Here is a 20142-nt window from a genome sequence, read left to right as displayed (position 1 = left end):
TTTTGAGTTATGTAATTATTTAACCTTAAATTGGTAACAGAATATTCAGTTTTTGATGTGTGACATAATTTATTGAACTAATAACTGCACTTTTATGATGAACAGAAGTGACCTCCTGGTCATGACTTCATTATGATCAAGTCATACAGGTTCCCTCGGCATCAGCTGATTGGCAATTTCCCTGTGAGTCACCATGGCTGAACAGATCACCTTGTGTAAATACTCAGTGCCGTTACCAGACTTATTTAGTGAACTGATACCAGTTTGCTAAAATCAAAATCATATTTGAGCCAAGATGCTTTAGTGCAGCATCCATATGCTGCGATACTTATAAGCTGCTATTAGAATAGATTTGCAAAGGCTGTAAACAGGAAGACCTGTTTCCACATCAGGCCTTCTTGGTAGCTTGCCTTAGTGAATCTGACAAGCTTACCTTCAGGTTAGAGCTTGCAATGCAAGCCACATGCATTGGAACTGGCAGCCTCGGTGTGAAAAGAGCTTTCCTTTGTCACCTCTATTTGCAGTTGCCAACAGTAATAAAGCGGCAATAGTTGTGTTGTATAGATGAAAATGTTCTGTCCAGAAACCACCCAATTTGGAAGACAATGGGGGTTAAATTGATCTACGTCAGCGGTGCTATATCGTAATGAATTAGCCCCTTATTTTTTTAGGGTGCTCGGTAGCACAGTGGTTAGCACTGGTGCTTCGCAGCTTCAGGGTCCCAGGTTCAATTCCCGGCTTGGGTCACTGTCTGCGGAGTCTGCACGTTCTTGCCGTGTCTGCGTGGGTTTCCTCCCACAAGTCCCGAAAGACGCGCATGTTAGGTAATTTGGACATTCTGATTTCTCTCTCTGTGTACCCGAACAGGCACCGAAATGTGGCGACTAGGGGCTTTTCACAGTAACTTCATTGCAATGTTAATGTAAGACTACTTGAGACAAAGATTATTATTATTTTTTTTTCCATTGAATTGGATGAGTCCAAAAATCACTCTGTTGCACTTCAGTGGAAAGAAGGTTGTGCTTGGTGAGAAATTAGCTGCTGAATCTGCATTGTAGGAATTCTATGTTTTATGAATTACGTCTAGTTCCTTTTCATTTGCTGACACACAGACACGGGGAGAATGAGCAACCTCCACACGGACAGTGACCTGGGGCCGGGATCGAGCCCGGATCCTCAGCGCCATGAGGCAGCAGTGCTAACCACTGTGCCACCATGCCACCCAAAAAATAACCCCAAGCTAAAATGAATGTGCCCATTTTGATGTACTTTGTTTTCACAAGAACCTTTTTTAAAAAAAAAAAACCTGGGTATAAAGATACTCAATAAAGGCAGTGTTAAGAAAGATGCAGCACTATAATGGAAAGTCAACAGTTCTGGCAGCTTTACTTATATACATGAGAAATCTTCAACAAAATAATTAATCTTCAATACTTAACTAGTATTCATACAGAAATTAGAGATGGTAACACATTTTGTACATTAAACTTTCCTTGTTAATTTAAATTTATCAATGATAGGATATAGTTGAAATAAGATTTGGCAAATTAATTTTACATTTTAAAAAATATATATTTTTGTCTGATGTAAGCCGATATCTCTGGTAATGTGATCAGGACTGTAACATAGAACATAGAACATAGAACATAGAACGATACAGCGCAGTACAGGCCCTTCGGCCCTCGATGTTGCACCGACATGGAAAAAATCTAAAGGCTATCTAACCTACACTATGCCATTATCATCCATATGCTTATCCAATAAATTTTTAAATGCCCTCAATGTTGGCGAGTTCACTACTGTTGCAGGTAGGGCATTCCATGGCCTCACCACTCTTTGCGTAAAAAACCCACCTCTGACCTCTGTCCTATATCTATTACCCCTCAATTTAAGGCTATGTCCCCTCGTGCTAGCCACCTCCATCCGCGGGAGAAGGCTCTCGCTGTCCACCCTATCTAACCCTCTGATCATTTTGTATGCCACTATTAAGTCACCTCTTAACCTTCTTCTCTCTAACGAAAACAACCTCAAGTCCATCAGCCTTTCCTCATAAGATTTTCCCTCCATACCAGGCAACATCCTGGTAAATCTCCTCTGCACCCGTTCCAAAGCTTCCACGTCCTTCCTATAATGAGGCGACCAGAACTGTACGCAATACTCCAAATGCGGCCGTACTAGAGTTTTGTACAACTGCAACATGACCTCATGGCTCCGGAACTCAATCCCTCTACCAATAAAGGCCAACACACCATAGGCCTTCTTCACAACCCTATCAACCTGGGTGGCAACTTTCAGGGATCTATGTACATGGACACCGAGATCCCTCTGCTCATCCACACTACCAAGAATTTTACCATTAGCCAAATATTCTGCATTTCTGTTATTCTTTCCAAAGTGAATCACCTCACACTTCTCCACATTAAACTCCATTTGCCACCTCTCAGCCCAGCTCTGCAGCTTATCTATGTCCCTCTGTAACCTGCAACATCCTTCCGCACTGTCTACAACTCCACCGACTTTAGTGTCGTCTGCAAATTTACTCACCCATCCTTCTGCGCCCTCCTCTAGGTCATTTATAAAAATGACAAACAGCAACGGCCCCAGAACAGATCCTTGTGGTACGCCACTCGTAACTGAACTCCATTCTGAACATTTCCCATCAACTACCACTCTCTGTCTTCTTTCAACTAGCCAATTTCTGATCCACATCTCTAAATAACAAAGCTCTATTATTCCCTTAGGATTAAAACTTTGTCTTATTTTTCAGTCAGTGGAGGGTCAATGCTCACATAAACAATGCTCTTTTTAGACCAAAAATTAAAAACAGCAAGCATTTGCACTTGTACATATCCAATTGGGTTTTGTTAACAGTCCAATTAAGGCATTAATAAATTTTAAAAGGAACACCACAAACAATCAAATCCTTTCGAAGGGGTGGCTAATGATGGGGAGGGAAGAAAGAGAAGAGAATCTAAGCATATTGTTAATTACAAGTGTAACAGGCTTTTGTTGTAATTTGATTATTTAAATGTTTTATCATGGTAATCTTTCTCTCTTCCGCCCAGCCTTCCAACAGCTGAAATATGATTGTGGATTCCTGATGCAGCTGTCACTTAACTCTATGTATGCCCGATGGAGTAAGGGATATGCTTTGGTAGATTGACACGCTGCTAAAAATGATGTAATGGCAGCAGTTAGCGGCATTTAAACCATCTGACAGACGTTTATTTTAAATCTCATAGCAGGAAGTAATGGCTCAGGCAACAAATTGCTTTTGAGAGTTTAAAGGTCTAGGTGTGTTGAAGGACGAGATTTCCAACGGTCAAGCATTGGTCGGTAAAGATTTTGGTTAAAGGAGGAATGCTGACTCTATGTCAAGTCTGATAACTAATGAATCAGCAACAACTATATGATGCACATTTTGGTTAGTGAATTTACAGACGAGGTATGTGTTCTGTAACACAACTCCACTCGCAGCCAGCAAGAGTGCTGAAGCAGTTGTAAATATTTTTTCCCCCAGTAGATTGAAAGCTCGTCAATTTGGTGCTAATGTTCTTTCAAATAATTTTGTTACTTATACAATTTATAAAGGTCATTAAAAAAAAAAAATCAATTCTCTTTTATGTTATTTGCTTTTTTCCCCCCTATTTCAGCAGGCTTGTCATCCAGCTATGGTAGTATGTGTTTCACGTATAAATTTCTAAAATGCAAATCGAGCATGAAAGGTCTGCCGTTCCAACTTGTATGTTGTTGCTGCCTCCTGGAAGCGCATATTAGGAAACTTCAGGCCTATTTCCTGTAATGTTCCATAGTAATTATAGAACAGAAAATCACAGAGACTGTACACATGTGGGAAGGTTGCCTCTTATGACCTGAGGGGCTTCCAGCAAAATGTTTTACTGATACCTTGTGTATAAGGCAATTTAGTGGTCTGATAACTGGGACGATTTGAGTGCAACACCGCAATAAAACAATAACTCGTGCCACCATAATGCTCTTCCCTGCTCCAGCTCTATATCCTGCCCAAGGTTTTCAACTTAGTGGCCTCAATTCAGAGACTGGGGGAGAATAAAATAATGAAATGTTTTGCCTATGATGGATTATTTGTCATTATCAGTGCACCCAGAATTACAATTCATTTGTTTCTGCAAATTGAAAAGGAAACATGCTGGAGACTGGTTGATTTGGCTGGACTGGTTCTTGCCATCTCCCTTAGATGAGGATCCGTTTCAAACAACATTCACAACCATCTGGGGAAATCACACATCCCTTTTTTTAAGGATAGATCAACAACAAAAAAGTGCTATAGAATTCCAGGTGACCTCTCTCTCTCATGCTGGACGAAAGGGTACATTGAAACTCACCGTGCATAAGGTGGCTATAAATGGACCGTATCAACCATCTGTTGTATTATGACATTTCTTCATTCAGACTAGGTCTTCTGTTTGGAAAAAGGGCACTGAAATTGTGGAAGTTACATGATTAAATCATTTTTGCAGTTTGCTTTTTTGCAGAGAATTAGTTCCACTGAAAGCTATCAAATTAGCTGCAATTCATCCAAGCAGCTGTGGTAATAAACAGCAATACCCATAACCGAGAGCAGGACCCCCAAACTGTTCCAGTCAAAGTTCACCTGAGAACCAACCTTCTAGAAATTAGACATGATCCTTGCCTTGCCAATCCCTCACTTCAACTTCAAAGTGTTGAGACCATCCAAGAACCTCTATGCCTGCCTGGTGGGGCACATATTAGTGAGTGATAATTAAAATTTATAACAGTATATTACCTGCATCTGTATCTAATCTTTATGCGAGAGAGAGATACATCAAATTACAGGTAAGTGTGATAATACCTTCCTTTATTTTTAAACTCACAAAAAGCTTGTTGCTGAATTATATAATTGGGCACACTCCAAGAGTAAGAATAACACCCCCTTCCCCCTCTTACACATGGGTGAAACCAAACAAATTCTATCCATGACAATATGCATTGGAATGGGTGGAAGACATGTTAGATGTATTTGAGACCAAATACCATTTTGGATCAGTAAATAATGGATTAACAGAAAAACAAATAGCATTGATATAGCACTTCAAAAATAAATTCCAATTTGGGGGCAATTTAGCATAGCCAATCCATCTACCTTGCACATCATGGGGGTGAGATCCACGCGGATACGGGGAGAATGCAAACTCCACACGGAGTGACTTGGGGCTGTGAAGCAGCAGTGCTAACCACTGCGCCACCCTTATATGGTACTCTACTGTTGTAAAATGTTTCAATGCACTTTATAGAAGTGTGATTGGACAAAAGCAGATATTAGGACAGGTGACCAAACATTTCCTCAGAGAAGCGCCGAGGCAAAGAGGTTGATGGAGGCAATTTCTGGGCCCACTGCCTGGACAGCTAAAGGCACAACCACAAATGGTGAGGTAGAGGAAATGGGGAATGCAAATGAGCATGAGTTGAAGAAATGTAGGGCTAAAGAGGTTATGGAAGCAGGGTGGTGCGGCCAATGGAAGAGCACAAAATGAGAATTGTTACGTCAAGGCATTGTTGGTCTGGAAGCCACAGTTGATCAGCAAGCATAGAATCATTTCATATCATTGAATCATGGTGTTAGGTGCATTACTTGCAACCTGGGTTCCTGGAGAAAGGCATAATTCTATGAATATAACAATGTTTATCATAGAATTTACAGTGCCGAAGGTGGCCATTCGGCCCAGAGTCTGCACCGGCCCTTGGAAAGAGCAGCCCACTGAAGCCCACATCTCCACCCAGAGTAGCACTGGGCGGATAGATGGAAGTATATTTTAGTTCAACCATAATGCAGCTTTCATGTATGAGAGTGGCTACTACTGTACAACTCTAGAAACAACAGAGGCGTAGCCAAATTAAAAAGTTAGGCCGGTAGCTCTGCCTCTGAGGCTGTCTGAAATTTCTGTCAGTAAGAAATGGGTCTGAATTATCCTGGTTACCCACCAGCTTTCAGCTTTATTTTGTTTAATGGAATTCTCTTGGAAAGACTCTAATCCAAAACACTGGTTGACAATTAATATATAAATTTGGAGTACCCAATTATTCTTTTCCAATTAAGGGTCAATTAAGCGTGTCCAATCCACCTACCCTGCACATCTTTTGGATAGCTGGGGCGAGACCCACGCAGGCATAGGGAGAATGTGCAAATGCCACATGGAGAGTGAACTGGGGCCGTGATTGAACCCGGTTCCCCAGCACTTTGAGGCAGCAGGGCTAGCCACTGTGACACCATGCTGCCCACTGATCAACAAATTTAGGTTTTACACACAAGTAATACCTGGGTTTTTATTCTCGATCAACCGTGACATGACTGCAGGCATTAATGTTATTTTCAACAATTTGTCAACTACCATTTCTGTGTCTCTGTTAAGTTCACACAAAACCTGATGTTATCAGCAGCCACATGTAGGGATTTTGCCGCAGCGAACTGTAAAATGGGATGGAGCTTCCTTTGCTCTGCACAGTGTGATACAGCCAACAACACATCAAGTCAAGGTTGTGACACCAGGGCAGCACGGTGGCCTAGTGGTTAGCACAACCGCCTCACGGCGCTGAGATCCCAGTATCGATCCCGGCTCAGGGTCACTGTCCGTGTGGAGTTTGCACATTCTCCCCGTGTCTGCGTGGGTTTCGCCCCCACAACCCAAAAATGTGCAGAGTAGGTGGATTGGCCACGCTAAATTGCCCCTTAATTGGAAAAAATAATTGGGTAATCTAAATTTATTAATATAAAAAAAAGTTTGTGGCACCATGGAACGTAACAGATACACTAGTCTTCCTCTTCCCTATCGCCTCCAATGGTATTGGATATTTGCCAAAATCGATAACCGGGTGGCACGGCAGCGCAGTGGTTAGCACTGTTGCTTCGGAGCACCAGGGTCCCAGACTCGATTCCCGGCTTGGGTCAGTCTGTGCGGATTCTGCATGTTCTCCCTATGCCTGAGTGGGTTTCCTCTCACAAGTCCTGAAAGACGTGCTCTTAGGTAACTTGGGCATTCTGAATTCTCCCTCCGTGTACCCGAACAGGCGCTGGTATGTGGTGACTAGGGGCTTTTCACAGTAACTTCATTGCACTGTTAATGTTAGCTGATTTGTGACAATAAAGATTATAATTATATTATAATTAAGACCCACAGACAGGTTATATGTTTGTACCCATTGAGTACAGAATGCCATCAAGTTGCCTAAATTTGGTTAAAAAAATTACAGGGGCAGCACGGTAGCAGAGTGGTGAGCACAATTGCTTCACAGCTCCAGGGTCCCAGGTTCGATTCCCGGCTGGGTCACTGTCTGTGCGGAGTCTGCACGCTCTCCCCGTGTGTGCGTGGGTTTCCTCCGGGTGCTCCGGTTTCCTCCCACAGTCCAAAGATGTGCAGGTTTGGTGGACTGGCCATGCTAAATTGCCCTTAGTGTTGGTTGAGTGGGTTATGGGGATAGGGTGGTGTGGGCTTGGGTAGGGTGCTCTTTCCAAGAGCCGGTGCAGACTCGATGGGCCGAATGACCTCCTTCTGCACTGTAAATTCGATGTAAATGTCTAGTAATAAGAAACAAACACAGCTCAAGTATTGTTAAATAATTTGTTTTCATTCTTTTTGATCACAACTGTCAGCCCCCAAATTTTTCCAATGCTGACAGTTCTGCTTAACAAAACCTAGTTAAGTTTTAGTACTGGGTGCACAATGAAATGCAGTACTGTACTAAAAAGTTAAATATAACAGCTTGAACTGCCAAGTAACCACCAGGAAATAGAATTGCAATAGAGTCAGCAGGATAATAGTATATAGCGGTTGCGGAGCATCACCAAACTGATTTTGCACCTCATTTGGATGAAAGATACTGCAAAGGGCAGCACGTTAGCACAGTTGCTTCACAGTCCCAGGTTCGATTCCTGGCTTGGGTCACTGTCTGTGCGGAGTCTGTACATTCATCCCGTGTCTGCGTGGGTTTTCTCTAGGTGCTTCGGTTTCCTCCACAGTCCAAAAATGTGCAGGTTAGGTGAATTGGCCATGATAAATTTCCCTTAGTGTACAAAAAGATTAGGTGGGGTTATTGGTTACGGTGATAGGGTGGAGGTGTGGGCTTAAGTGGGGTGGTCTTTCTAAGGGCCGGTGCAGACTCAATGGGCTAAATAGCCTCCTTCTGCATTGCACACCACCAGAACATGATCGCATAAAGCCACCCTTTCATTAAAACATTATGTCTTTGATGTGTGCAATAATAGGTGCATTCTTGGAATATCAAAACAACCTAACAAGTGATACTAGATGACCTTTCATCAACAATGCAAGCTTAAAAATGATCTTAGACTTATCTACGCTCAAACAAGAATTCAACATCATGGTCACTGTGTATGTGGAGTTTGCACATTCGCCCCGTGTCTGCATGGGTCTCACCCCCACAACCCAAAGATGTGCTGTGTAGGTGGACTGGCCAAGCTAAATTGCCCCTTACTTGGAAAAAAAAAGAATTAGGTACATTAAATTCAATTTGACATTTTTATTTCTGCAATTGTTGTAGGTTGTTCTTCGTTTGCACCAAATACTATTATTATTCCCATCAATGGTTCTTAATTCAAAAACACTAACATGTCCAAAATTGATGTTACTTTCATATCTAGAATCAGCAAAGTAACACCTGTTTCTCTACCTCTTGAATGGGATACAGGAAATTGTTTGTTTCCAGACTTGCGCTCATGTACCCAACTCTTCCCAGTCTAAGCTTTTCTTGACTCTACGTTTTAAGTATTCCTCTGATCATGGAATCATGCAGCATTGATGGAGGCTCATTCAGCTTATCAAGCAGTATGCGGCTCATTGTTAGAACAAATTAGTTAGTCCTATTCTCCGTAGCCCTGCAAACGTTTTCCATTCAAATTTTGATCTATTTTCTTATTGAAACTTGCTACTGAATCTGCTTTCGCCACCCTTTCAGGCAGTGCATTGCAGATCACATTCTTGTTAAGAAAATATAAATTCCTCTTGTTGCCTTTGGCACTTTTCCCAATCACCTTAAACCTGTGTCTTCTGGTTACTGAACCTTCTACCACGGCGTGTGGTGAGGGCAGGTTCAATTGAAGCATTCAAAAGAGATTTAAGATTGTTAACTGAAAAGGAAGAAAGTAGGATTTATGGGGAGAAGGTGAGAGAATTACACTCAGTAATTACCCATTGAGAGCTGTACAGATATGATGGGCCGAATTGCCTTCTTCTGTACTGTACAATTAGGTGCTAGTGTAATTCCTTAGAAAATGCAACTGCCTCAGTTGCAGAACAAAAAACTACAATAAACTCAAGATTCCAAGTTTTTTTTCTTTTTTTAAAATTTAGAGTATCCAATAATATTTATTCCCAATTAAGGGGCAATTCAAAATAGAAAATCCACCTACCCTGCACATCTTTGGCTCACTCAAGATTCCACATTGAGAGTAGCCAAAGATATAACTTTTCTGCAATTACAAAAATGGACAATTAAGTACAAATACCAATTAGATGTCTTCACACCAATTTATACTACATCCTGTCCCTTTAATTTGGATATCCGGTGTCACAATATAGTTCTACCTGGAGTTGAAACTAAGTGAGTGCAGCACTTTGTTCAAGTATTGTTTGGAGCCATTGATTTTTCTGGGCTGTACCTTTCCTCTCTGTTCCAGCATATTGACTTGGCCACCCACAGCACACATTGAAAGCCCAGCGATTGAGCCGCAGCCGCTGCTGTACACAAACTCTGGGGGCAGTAACACCCGGTGCAAAATCCAGTTCCTTACCTCACGAGCTGGTATTAAAGCTTTCTGGTTGAATAAACTGTGATGAGCATTATTTATTGACGGCAAGACCGCTTTTTGTCAGATTTAAGACCCAAGGCAGAACTGCTTTGAGTGCACTTTGAACAAACGGAATACCAGATGAAAAGCAATTGCGCAAACAGCTTTCTGGTACAGTATTACACATTCACAGAAAAATACAGTGCAGAAAAGGTCCTTCGGCCCATCAGGTCTGCACCACTACATGAAAGGCACCTGATCTGCCAATCTTAATCCCATTTGCTAGCATTTGGTCCATTGCCTCGACTGTTAAGACATGCCAAGTGCTCATCCAGGTGCTTTTTAAAGGATGTGAGGCAACCTGCCACCCTCCCAAACTGTGTATTCCAGACCATCACCACCCTCTGGCTAAAAATGATTTTCCTCAAATTCCTCCTGAACTTTGAACTTGTGTCCCCTCGTAACGGACCCTTCAACTAAGGGGAACCAGCTGTTCCCTATCCACCATGTCCATGCCCCTCATACTCCTGGACACCTCAATCAGGTCACCCTTCAGTCTTCCTGCTCCAGCAGAAAGAACCCAAGCCTATCCAACCTATCTTCGTAACTAAAATGTTCCATCTCAGGCAACTTCCTGGTGAATCCCCTCTGCACCCACTCCAGTGTAATCACATCCTTCCTTTAATGTGGTGACCAGAACTGCACACAGTACTCCAGGTGTGGCCTCACCAATGTTCTATATAACTCCAACATGTCTTCTTTGCTTTTATAATCTATACCACAATTGATAAAAGGCAAGTGTACCATATGCCTTTTTCACCACCCTATTGACCTGTCCTTCTGCCTAAACAGGCCAAGGTCTCTTTGTCCCTCAGGACTTCCCAGTGGGGAGCCATTCATTGACTGTTTCCTCGTCAAATTGCTCCTTCCAAAGTGTAACACCTCACACTTTTCAGGATTAAATTCCATCTCCCACTTTTCTGACCATTTCATCATTCTGTCTATATCTTCCTGTAACGCAAGACTCTCAGCTTCACTGTTAACCACCCGGCCTATCATTGTGTCATCTGCAAACTTACTGATCCTACCCCCCACATGGTCATCTAAGTCACTTATATAAATGGCAAATAATAGGGGACCCAGCACAGATCCCTGTGGGACTACACCACTGGACACTGGCTTCCAGTCATTAAAGCAGCCGGCTGTCATCACCCTCTGTCTCCTACAGCTAAGCTAGCTTTGAACCACCTTATCAAGTTCCCCTGTATCCCATGTGCATTTGCCTTCTTTATGTCTCCCACGTGGGACCTTGTCGAATGCTTTGCAGAAATCCATGTAAACTACATCAACTGCTCTACCTTCATCTACACACTCAGTCACGTGCTCCAAAAATTAAATCAAATCCCTCTGACAAAGCTATGCTGACTATCCCTGATCAAATCTTGCCTCTCCAAGTGGAGATCAATTCTCTCCTTCAGAATTTTCTTCAATAGTTTCCCCACCACTGACTTGAGATTCACTGGCCTGTAGTTCCCTGGCTTATCCCTAGCCTTTCTTAAATTGTGGGATCACATTCGCGGTTCTCCAGTCCTCTGGCACCTCTCCCAGAGAAGAATTAAAAATTGGATCAGGACCCCTGCAATCACCTCCCTCACTTCTCACAGAAGCCTGGGACACAATTTGTCCAGACCTGGAGATTTTACCACTTTTAAGCCTGCCAACACCTCCAATACCTTGACAACTTTGCTTAATTATTTCATAGTCTCTCGCCCAGAGTTCCATATCTGCCTCCTCATTCTGTTCGGTGAAGAGACGGATATGAAATATTCATTTAATACCTCACCTCCACCCACAGTCTCCTCAGTATTAGAGCATAAACAATGACCCAGCCCTATCAATAGTGACAACTTGTATTTAATTCCCTGGCGGAGGCATTATTAGACAAAAAGGGTTTCTGGAGGAAACTCCAGAATGCAGGGCCTGAAAGCATTGCTATCTATGGTAAAGCAGTGATGTGGAGATGTCAGCATTGGACTGGGGTGAGCACAGTAAGGTCTTACAACACCAGGTTAAAGTCCAACAGGTTTGTTTCAAACACTAGCTTTTGGAGCACTGCTCCTTCCTCAGGTGAATGATTCACCTGAGGAGCAGTGCTCCGAAAGCTAGTGTTTGAAACAAACCTGTTGGACTTTAACCTGGTGTTGTAAGACTTCTTACTATGGTAAAGCAGGACGCACAACACTGACAAAACAGAACTCTACAAAAGGAGTGAGATTTGTAAACTGGAGAAGGCTTGAGGTGTTATTTTAAATTAAAACTGTTGGGAGAGGCAACAATGAGTCAGGCTAAGAGTGATAGGTCAGCAGAACTTGGTGCAGAACAAAATACAGGCAGATTTGGATGAGCTAAAGCTTTGGGCATAGAAGATGAGAATTCAAGGCATAGACAAAATTTTCAGCTGCTGATGAGACAAAAACAATGTTGGAAGAGCAAGTGCAATTCTTGAGAAACAGAGGCTTAAGGGGTTAGATGCTCATCTCAGGGCTGAATTAAAGAGGTTAACAAGTTCATCCTGAGACAGTAGCTGAGAAGAGGAATGGTATTGCTGCGAAGGGTACACAACAGCAGGGTCAAAAATGATGGCTTCAGTCCTCTTGATGCTTTAGCTGGTGGAACCTGTGAATTCATCGAAGTCTAGATGTCAGGTAAGTGCTGGAGCTGGGGATCATCAGTGTGCATGTGGAAACTTCAAAACAGAGATGATTACAGCTATATTCAAAGTGTGGCATATAACAAGAGATGACTTATAGGAGACAATTACAGAGGTGTTACCAAAGATAGTGTCAGTGCTATCTGGGACAGAAAAATGGAGACCAAGTTCAGAAACAGACAAAAGACAGAGGAATAGACAAAGAATTAGGGTAAACCAAGTAGATTATGTGAAGAGAGATGATACACAAATTTTTATTTTATTTTTGTTTATGAGCAATGCCACAGAAGAACAAATAATTTTTATAAAAAAGGTTTCCAGTAGTTAATATTTCATGTATTATGGGTACAGAATATAAAACTTTCCTCAAAATATGTTAATTAAATCATAATTATTTGATTAAAGTTAATAATTGGTTAAATTAGTGTACAACTAAGTGGAAACCGATTGGCATTCAAAATGTTCAATCTATTTCAAATCATGGTGTCTCCTATTAAATGGCCCATTATGCATATTGCTGAAACTCCACATTGCTATACAGGAGTGCACACCTGTCTTAATATGGTAATGTTTACCATATTTATAGAAGGTCACTGTCAAAAACTGCTTGTGTAGCTGATGTTAAAATTGATTCAATTACCATCTTATCCAGTGATTACTTGCAGAAGTTGCTGGTTAAGGATGGGGGAAAAGGGAACAATCACTTTAAAGATTACAATTTATTACACTGGGGTGAATTTGATGAGAACTATTTCTTAATTTATGAAGGGGATGTCAATTTTTCAGTAATGAGTAAATACCAACACTGAACTAATCAGTGAAAGTATGTATTTGATGTACAAACTAACCATTAGATTTCCCCTCGAAAAATCCAGGTACACTATTGTTTTCTCTAACCCCAAGAAGTTGTACAAGAGCAGCAACAGTTCTAACAAATCCTAATCAAGGTGCATCAGCTCTAAATATATTATACCCGCAAGTCCTTACTTGGGAGATAAATTCATTAATTGTTCAGATCTGACTGTTTACCTTTCAACATGAAATTATATTGAGCAGTTGATTCTGCATGCATTACAGATAAGTAACTCGCATCTCTAATTGGCCACTTTATAAACAGAAACTCACCAAAGTAGGAATTTGCAACAGATCAACTGCTTGAAAATGAAATGTTACGTGGCAATTAACATGGTAACAGATGATTAACAGACAATAATGTAGCAAAATAAAAATTGCAGACTATGCCAAAATCAAATTTCTATGGACCATAAAATTTTATAGAAATTTTACTATGATACAGGGATTTGCTTCTTATGCGTCGATAGAAAAATCAAAATGGTACCTTCGTCTGGGAATGCTGATGTCATGCTCTTACAGTTTGAAGTATAATAAATTTTAGTAGTGTGATATTCAGTATTGAAACTTTAAAGTGTGCTGCAAACTATGGTCCTCAAAATCTAATACACAGCGCTTATCAATATTATTTACAAACACTTTCATAAAAACATATTCAGAGCAATTCATCAGTTAGCCCTTACTGTGGATCTTGTTGAGAATGTACAGCAGAACACTTAAAAAAAACTGTGAACTGCCTAAGCTTGATACTGTTGACTAGTTGCATTACAATAATGTTGCATTTGCAGGAATGATTGTCAAATTAAAATAAAGTGCCTATGCTGAACATACAATGGTTATTCACTAACACAAAGGCTGAGATTACACAAGCATTTTTTGCTTGCATTGAATCTAAATACATCGAAAAATATGAAGCAAATCAGGGGTGGCATGGTGGTTAGCACTGCTGTCTCACAGCTCCAGGAACCCAGGTTCGATTCCGATCTTGGGTGACTGTCTGTGAGAAGTTTGCACATTCTCCTGTGTTTGCGTGGATTTCCTCCGGGTGCTCTAGTTTCCTACCAGTGTAACGATGAGCAGGTTAGGTGAATTGGCCATGCTTAATTGTCCCTTAGTGCCCAAAGGTTAAGTGGGGTCATGGACCTGGATGGAGTGCTCCGAGGGTTGATGGAAGCTTTTATTTTTATAAATTTAGTGTACCCAATCCATTTTATTTTCAATTAAGGGGCAATTTAGCGCGACCAATACTCCTACCCTGCACATCTTTGGGATGTGGGGGCGAAACCCACGCAACCACGAGAAGAATGTGTAAACTCCACACGGACCGTGTCCCAGAGCCGGGATCTAACCTGGGACCTCGGCGCCGTGAGGCAGCAATGCTAATCACTGTGCCACCGTGCTGCCCTGGGTTGATGCAAACTCGATGTGCCGAATGGCCTCCTTCTGCACAGGGATTCTATGATAGCATCGGGACTTTGATAACACCCATTATTCAAATTTTATCCCAAGTCTGATTGGAGGCATGTTGGTGGCTTTTCATCGGTCAAATAATTTTAATTTTGAAATCATTCATTGGTGTTGGTGGCATCACAGGCGAGGGCAATATTTATTGCTCAACCCTAATACCCTTGAGACGCCTGCCTCTTTGAACTGCCACATTTCATGTGCTATATATGAGTATCATGTGAATTTTTTTTCCATTCTGCTGCGGGGAAGTGGGTGATTGGAAAACAAAGTACCAGATAAAAAAAAGTGGAGTAGTGGAGTATAGGTCACCTTTACTCTTTTTGTTGGTCTACTAAAACTGTACTAATTAGAGGCATCTACAAACATTGCAACTTTTTGTGCTCAAACTCAGGCAGTGTTGCTGGGGAATGGAAGACTTTCAGATTTTGTAATTCAGCTGTAGCATCAGGCAATCCCAGATCAGAGAGTAGTGCAGTGCCTTTTACTTTGTCCTAATGGTATGCAAGACCCAAAACTTAAACAAGTACTGTACTTCAACTTCTTCAATGTGCATTCTTCTTTCCTTAGTACTTCCTGGTGGCCATTAGTAGGAAACAACAGATTAGATATTATTTTACAGAATTTCCTTAATTCATTGTCACCTTATTAGCACATTAAAGACACCAATTAAATTGGTGTAAATCTAAGATTAATTTTCATCCCAACAAAACCAGCCAAACATTTTTTAGAGCCCTTAATAATGGTTAAAATAGACCAGACTGTTATCCCAGTATTCTGGGTAGAAGTAAAAACAAAAAGCAGTGACTCAACCAACATCCATCACCCAGTACCCACAATCTCAGTTGCCAAAGTCTTTACGAAAAGTTAATCTAGGTTATAGTTTTTCAAATAAAGATGTCAGTTACTAGCATTGCGATCTTCTAATTATACACAATGTTTGAGTATCACATACTTCTATTAAATACAATTAAAGCAGACCAACAAAAATATTACCTTGATAGTACAGTTTCATAAATTAGGAATGATTTGTATTTAATCATTTTCATCCACATCCCCTATGTATTGTGGAATGTGAAGCATCTGTTCTAAAATGATTAACGGCCCCCACTCCTTTGGTATTCTTCAATCCCAGCAAAATGGCAGCTGTTTAGTTTCTTCTGCACAATTGTAGGTTTGTACAAATTGGGTATATGTAAGGTTTTGAAAATTAGTTGACTTAAAAGAGCAGAGATGAGGAATGTGATTGAGAATTGGCAGAACAGTTGTCTTGATTTTAGAGACATCAGAGTCAGGAGTCAGAGAGCTACATACTGCATTCTGGGGATTTCTTTCGTAGATAGAAAATTATAGTGAGCGTTATCTATGTAAAATTATGGTGTTCTATGGGTGTATAGTGAGCGTTATCTTTGTAAAATTATGGTATTCTATGGGTGTATATTTTATCTGAAAGTACCATCACTCCTATAAAAGAAAGACCATCACAAAGAAACTCAAGCTAGAAGGCAACTTTGCCTCCAGACATCTCTTTATGGAAAATATTGTTTTTTAAAAAACAGTTCACCAATGATAGTTCAGTGATGAGTAACAAATCTCATCCATCTCTAATAAAATGTGATCTTGTCCTAATGCATTTAAACTTGGGCACAAGTGCAGATAATCAATTCTTCAGATGGAAAAATGCATAAGTAATCGTTCAAAGCAACAAATACAGATTTACCATAGTTGCATCATAACCAAACAAGATTTTAAATAGTGAATCTTTGAAATTAAAATCTTTTGTTCACAGGTTTAATGTTTAAGTAATGGCATCTTGAATGCTCAAAAAGTAATTATTTCTTCTATTAAAAGCCATTGAAAGAAACAGAATGAGAACATGGTTGACAAACATTTGGCAATCCTCTAAACACGACACTGTGCAACACGAAGATGAAATAATGGCGACGACTACACAATAGAAAGTATATTTGGACAAAAGCTATTAGGTAGTGCTTCTTTCATGTTTTTATGAATGTTTACCAACTTTTTTTGAACAGGACACTTGCACCTAACAGGATTCTTAAGTCAATCAAAACACTCAATGGTTCTCTCCATAATTTATCTTCATTTGAATGCTTAAAATCTTAACTAGTTATCTACATATAAACAACCACTTAAAGCTACTACTAGATTCAGGAAGTAACCATAACAAATGAGACAAATACTTTAAAATTTTGGCTGCAAAATCCAAGAACACATCTGAAAAGGTTATTACCAGATCGGTTTCGATAAAACCTTTTTTTGTTGTATGTGCTTCTTTCATAAAATGATTCTATGGTTCTGAATTTCTTTTGCGTCACTTCTGTACATTTGAAAAAATGAGAACATTGAAATGCTCTATTGCTTTGCTCTACTGAATGGTAGAGGGGTTTTACATCATTTTACAGCAGCACTCCAAATTTACAGAGCCAATGGAAGCATATTCTGAAAAGCTATCATTTCTGCAGATGAACTACTTGAACACATTCCTTAGAACAAAAGTAGCAACAACCCAATAAAATTGAGCTCAGGTTTGTTATTCAAAGAAACTTCATCTTCCTTCAAATGTTCAACAGTTAAATTAATGAAGAATTTATGATGTACTTTTTCTAGTCCTTTTCCTGTATACACTAGAGAAAACACCATTTTCTATTGAGGCGTGAATAATACACAAAGCAATTTGCTTACTGTACAGAAAAAATTGACTTGTGATGGATAAGACAAAGCCATGCAAATGATAGAGAAGCATGGCAACCAATATACACACTGATGAGATCAGGTTTAACATTTAGAAAGAAAGGATTTTAATAGACTGCTGTTGAATAGCAATGCTATATATACTAATAAACATTGCATTGTATTACTTGATGCTAAACGTTGCTTGTAGAATAGCACAGATTGCTGAAGTTTTAAAATTAGCCCAAAATGTATACAAAAGATCTACTCCAATTCACAGCCGGGTCTGTGCTTCAGGAACATATATCTCAATACTATCTGCGCTCTCTGTTGCAGAGTTCTGTCGTACAGATGCAGCTCGCTTAGCTGCCATTAATCGCTTGCGAGCTTCCTGTCGTTGCTTGTCTGCTGAATCGGATAGTTTCTCACGATTTAAAGGAGTCTTAGCCTTTGCTGGTTTCTTTGGCACAGGAGGGGGCAGCTTTTTCTCTTCCTTATGGAGGTAAACAAAACACAAATATTAGAATAGATGCTATTAACCAAATCAACCGTAGGGTTTTCTGTAGTAAAGTTATGTACCAAAAGATTAACCAGGATTTTGCATTATTCTCAATTCTATTAGAAACAATGAAATCAGGAGCAATTCTATAATATAAAAGATCAGTGCCAAGGGCTGAAGCAGCAAGCACTACCAAAGTTGGCCATTTCAAAATGTACATCACACTGTAATGTCCTCCAACCTCACTGCCAATACCAGAGGCAAAGGCAGAAAATAAACAATGCCATCACCAGGTAAGACTATGTTGTGAAATTGCTTTTGCTACCACTTATCTACAGAGTTTCACCAGCAAAATTGTAGAAAATATCCAATCAAAGAAATGGAACTTCACAATTTGCACATGAGAAAAACTGATGTTGTCGCATCAATTATATAGTGGTATTGTCGCTGGGCTAGTAATCCAGAGACCCAGGATAATGATCTGGCGACCTGGGTTCGAATCCTGCCACGACAGGTGATGGGAATTTAAACTCAATAAAATATCTGGGGTTAAAAGTCTAATGATGACCGTGGAGCCATTGTTGTTTAAAGGGGCAGCACGGTAGCATTGTGGATAGAACAAATGCTTCACAGCTCCAGGGTCCCAGGTTCGAATCCCGGCTTGGGTCACTGTCTGTGTGGAGTCTGCACGTTCTCCCCGTGTGTGTGGGGGTTTCCTCCGGGTGCTCCGGTTTCCTCCCACAGTCCAAAGATGTGCAGATTAGGTGGATTGGCCATGATAAATTTCCCTTAGTGTTAGGTGGGGTTACTGGGTTATGGGGATAGAGTGGAGGTATGGGTTTGGGAAGGGTGCTCTTTCCAAGAGCCGATGCAGACTCGATGGGCCGAATGGCCTCCTTCTGCACTGTAAATTCTATGTATCTATGTAAAAAAAAACCCACTGCTCCCCCCTTGGAAATGGCTGGGTTTGAGAGTGGGACTTCAGGATTCAGACCTCTGGAGCCATTTTCGAAAGGAAAGAGAGCCTTTTCGTCTGTGCAAAAACTCTGGCTGTAATTCTTGCCAGGGAGGTGGATGGAACTGGTCGTAGGCAACACACTTTGGAACAGGCACTGAAAACAATGGCTTCAGTGTTCCCAATATTTAACTGGAGGAAATCTATGCTCATTCAGAACTGGGTATAACTGTAATGTCCATGTCTTGAGATTAAGTGCCTAGTATTGAAATAAAAACAAAAATGCTGGAAACATTTCAGGTTGATGCCTTTTATTGGCCTGAAATATTGTATTCCACAGATGCTGCATTTTTTGTTTTTAATAAATAGAATATTTGTCTTTCAAAGAAATTTGAAAGTATAAAAATCAGGTGTATGGGATTAATTGCGACAATTTTATCAGCTGTATTGTTAAAAATAATTATTCAATGGATATTATGCCATACGTCTGGAAACCAGATGCCAGATCCCTACTATGAGACTTCTGTACAGACAAGATGAAAAATCATGCTTTTTATATCAACCTAACTATTGGTTTTCAAATTTACAAACAGGTTAAAAACGCAGAATGAGAAACTAAATGGAGATATTTATTTCAGAACTCCAGATGTAAACTATTTTGCTACAAGTATCCAGCCAGTAGTTATTCAAATAAAAAAAAAAGAAACCTTGCATTTAAAAAGCACCTTTCGCAAACCCGGAAATGTCTCAGTGCTTTGCTGCAGTCACTGTTGTAATGTAAAAAATGAAGTCAATTTGCACATAGCAAGCTTCCACAAACACAACATGCTAATGGTAAGCTATTCTATATTAATAATACTCTTACTGCTGCTTAAGGGGGTGCTTGCTAAAAAAAGGGTGATAGCTAGTTGGTGGTTGGGGGGGGAGCCCCCGTCCAGGCTGATGACGTGGAACGCGAGAGGTCTGAATGGGACAGTTAAGAGAGCACGCATTTTCGCGCATTTAAAGGGACTAAAGGCAGACGTGGCAATGCTTCAGGAGACACATCTAAAAGGTCACAGACCAGAGATTAAGGAAGGGTTGGGTTAGTCAAGTGTTCCACTCAGGGCTGGACTCGAAGACCGGGGGGGGGGGGGGGGGGGGGGGTGGCATTTGAGGCTGGGAGA

General features: G+C 40.6%; 1 protein-coding gene across 5 annotated transcripts in view; it reads right to left on the bottom strand.

Annotated features, from left to right (window-relative positions):
* Window positions 1-16321: 16321 nt before the first annotated feature.
* Window positions 16322-20142, bottom strand: part of LOC119969612 (disks large-associated protein 4-like) — an 847967-nt gene continuing 844146 nt past the window's right edge. For all 5 annotated transcript variants that reach the window (XM_038803470.1, XM_038803469.1, XM_038803472.1 and 2 more), the window contains one exon: window positions 16322-18015. In XM_038803470.1, coding sequence (XP_038659398.1) covers window positions 17797-18015 — 219 coding nt within the window. In that variant the 3' untranslated portion in view covers window positions 16322-17796. The remainder of the gene's footprint in view (window positions 18016-20142) is intronic.

The sequence above is a fragment of the Scyliorhinus canicula genome, chromosome 7, assembly GCF_902713615.1.
Source record: "Scyliorhinus canicula chromosome 7, sScyCan1.1, whole genome shotgun sequence".
In the NCBI taxonomy this organism is placed as follows: Eukaryota; Metazoa; Chordata; class Chondrichthyes; order Carcharhiniformes; family Scyliorhinidae; genus Scyliorhinus; species Scyliorhinus canicula.
This window is presented reverse-complemented; position numbering and strand designations above follow the sequence as displayed.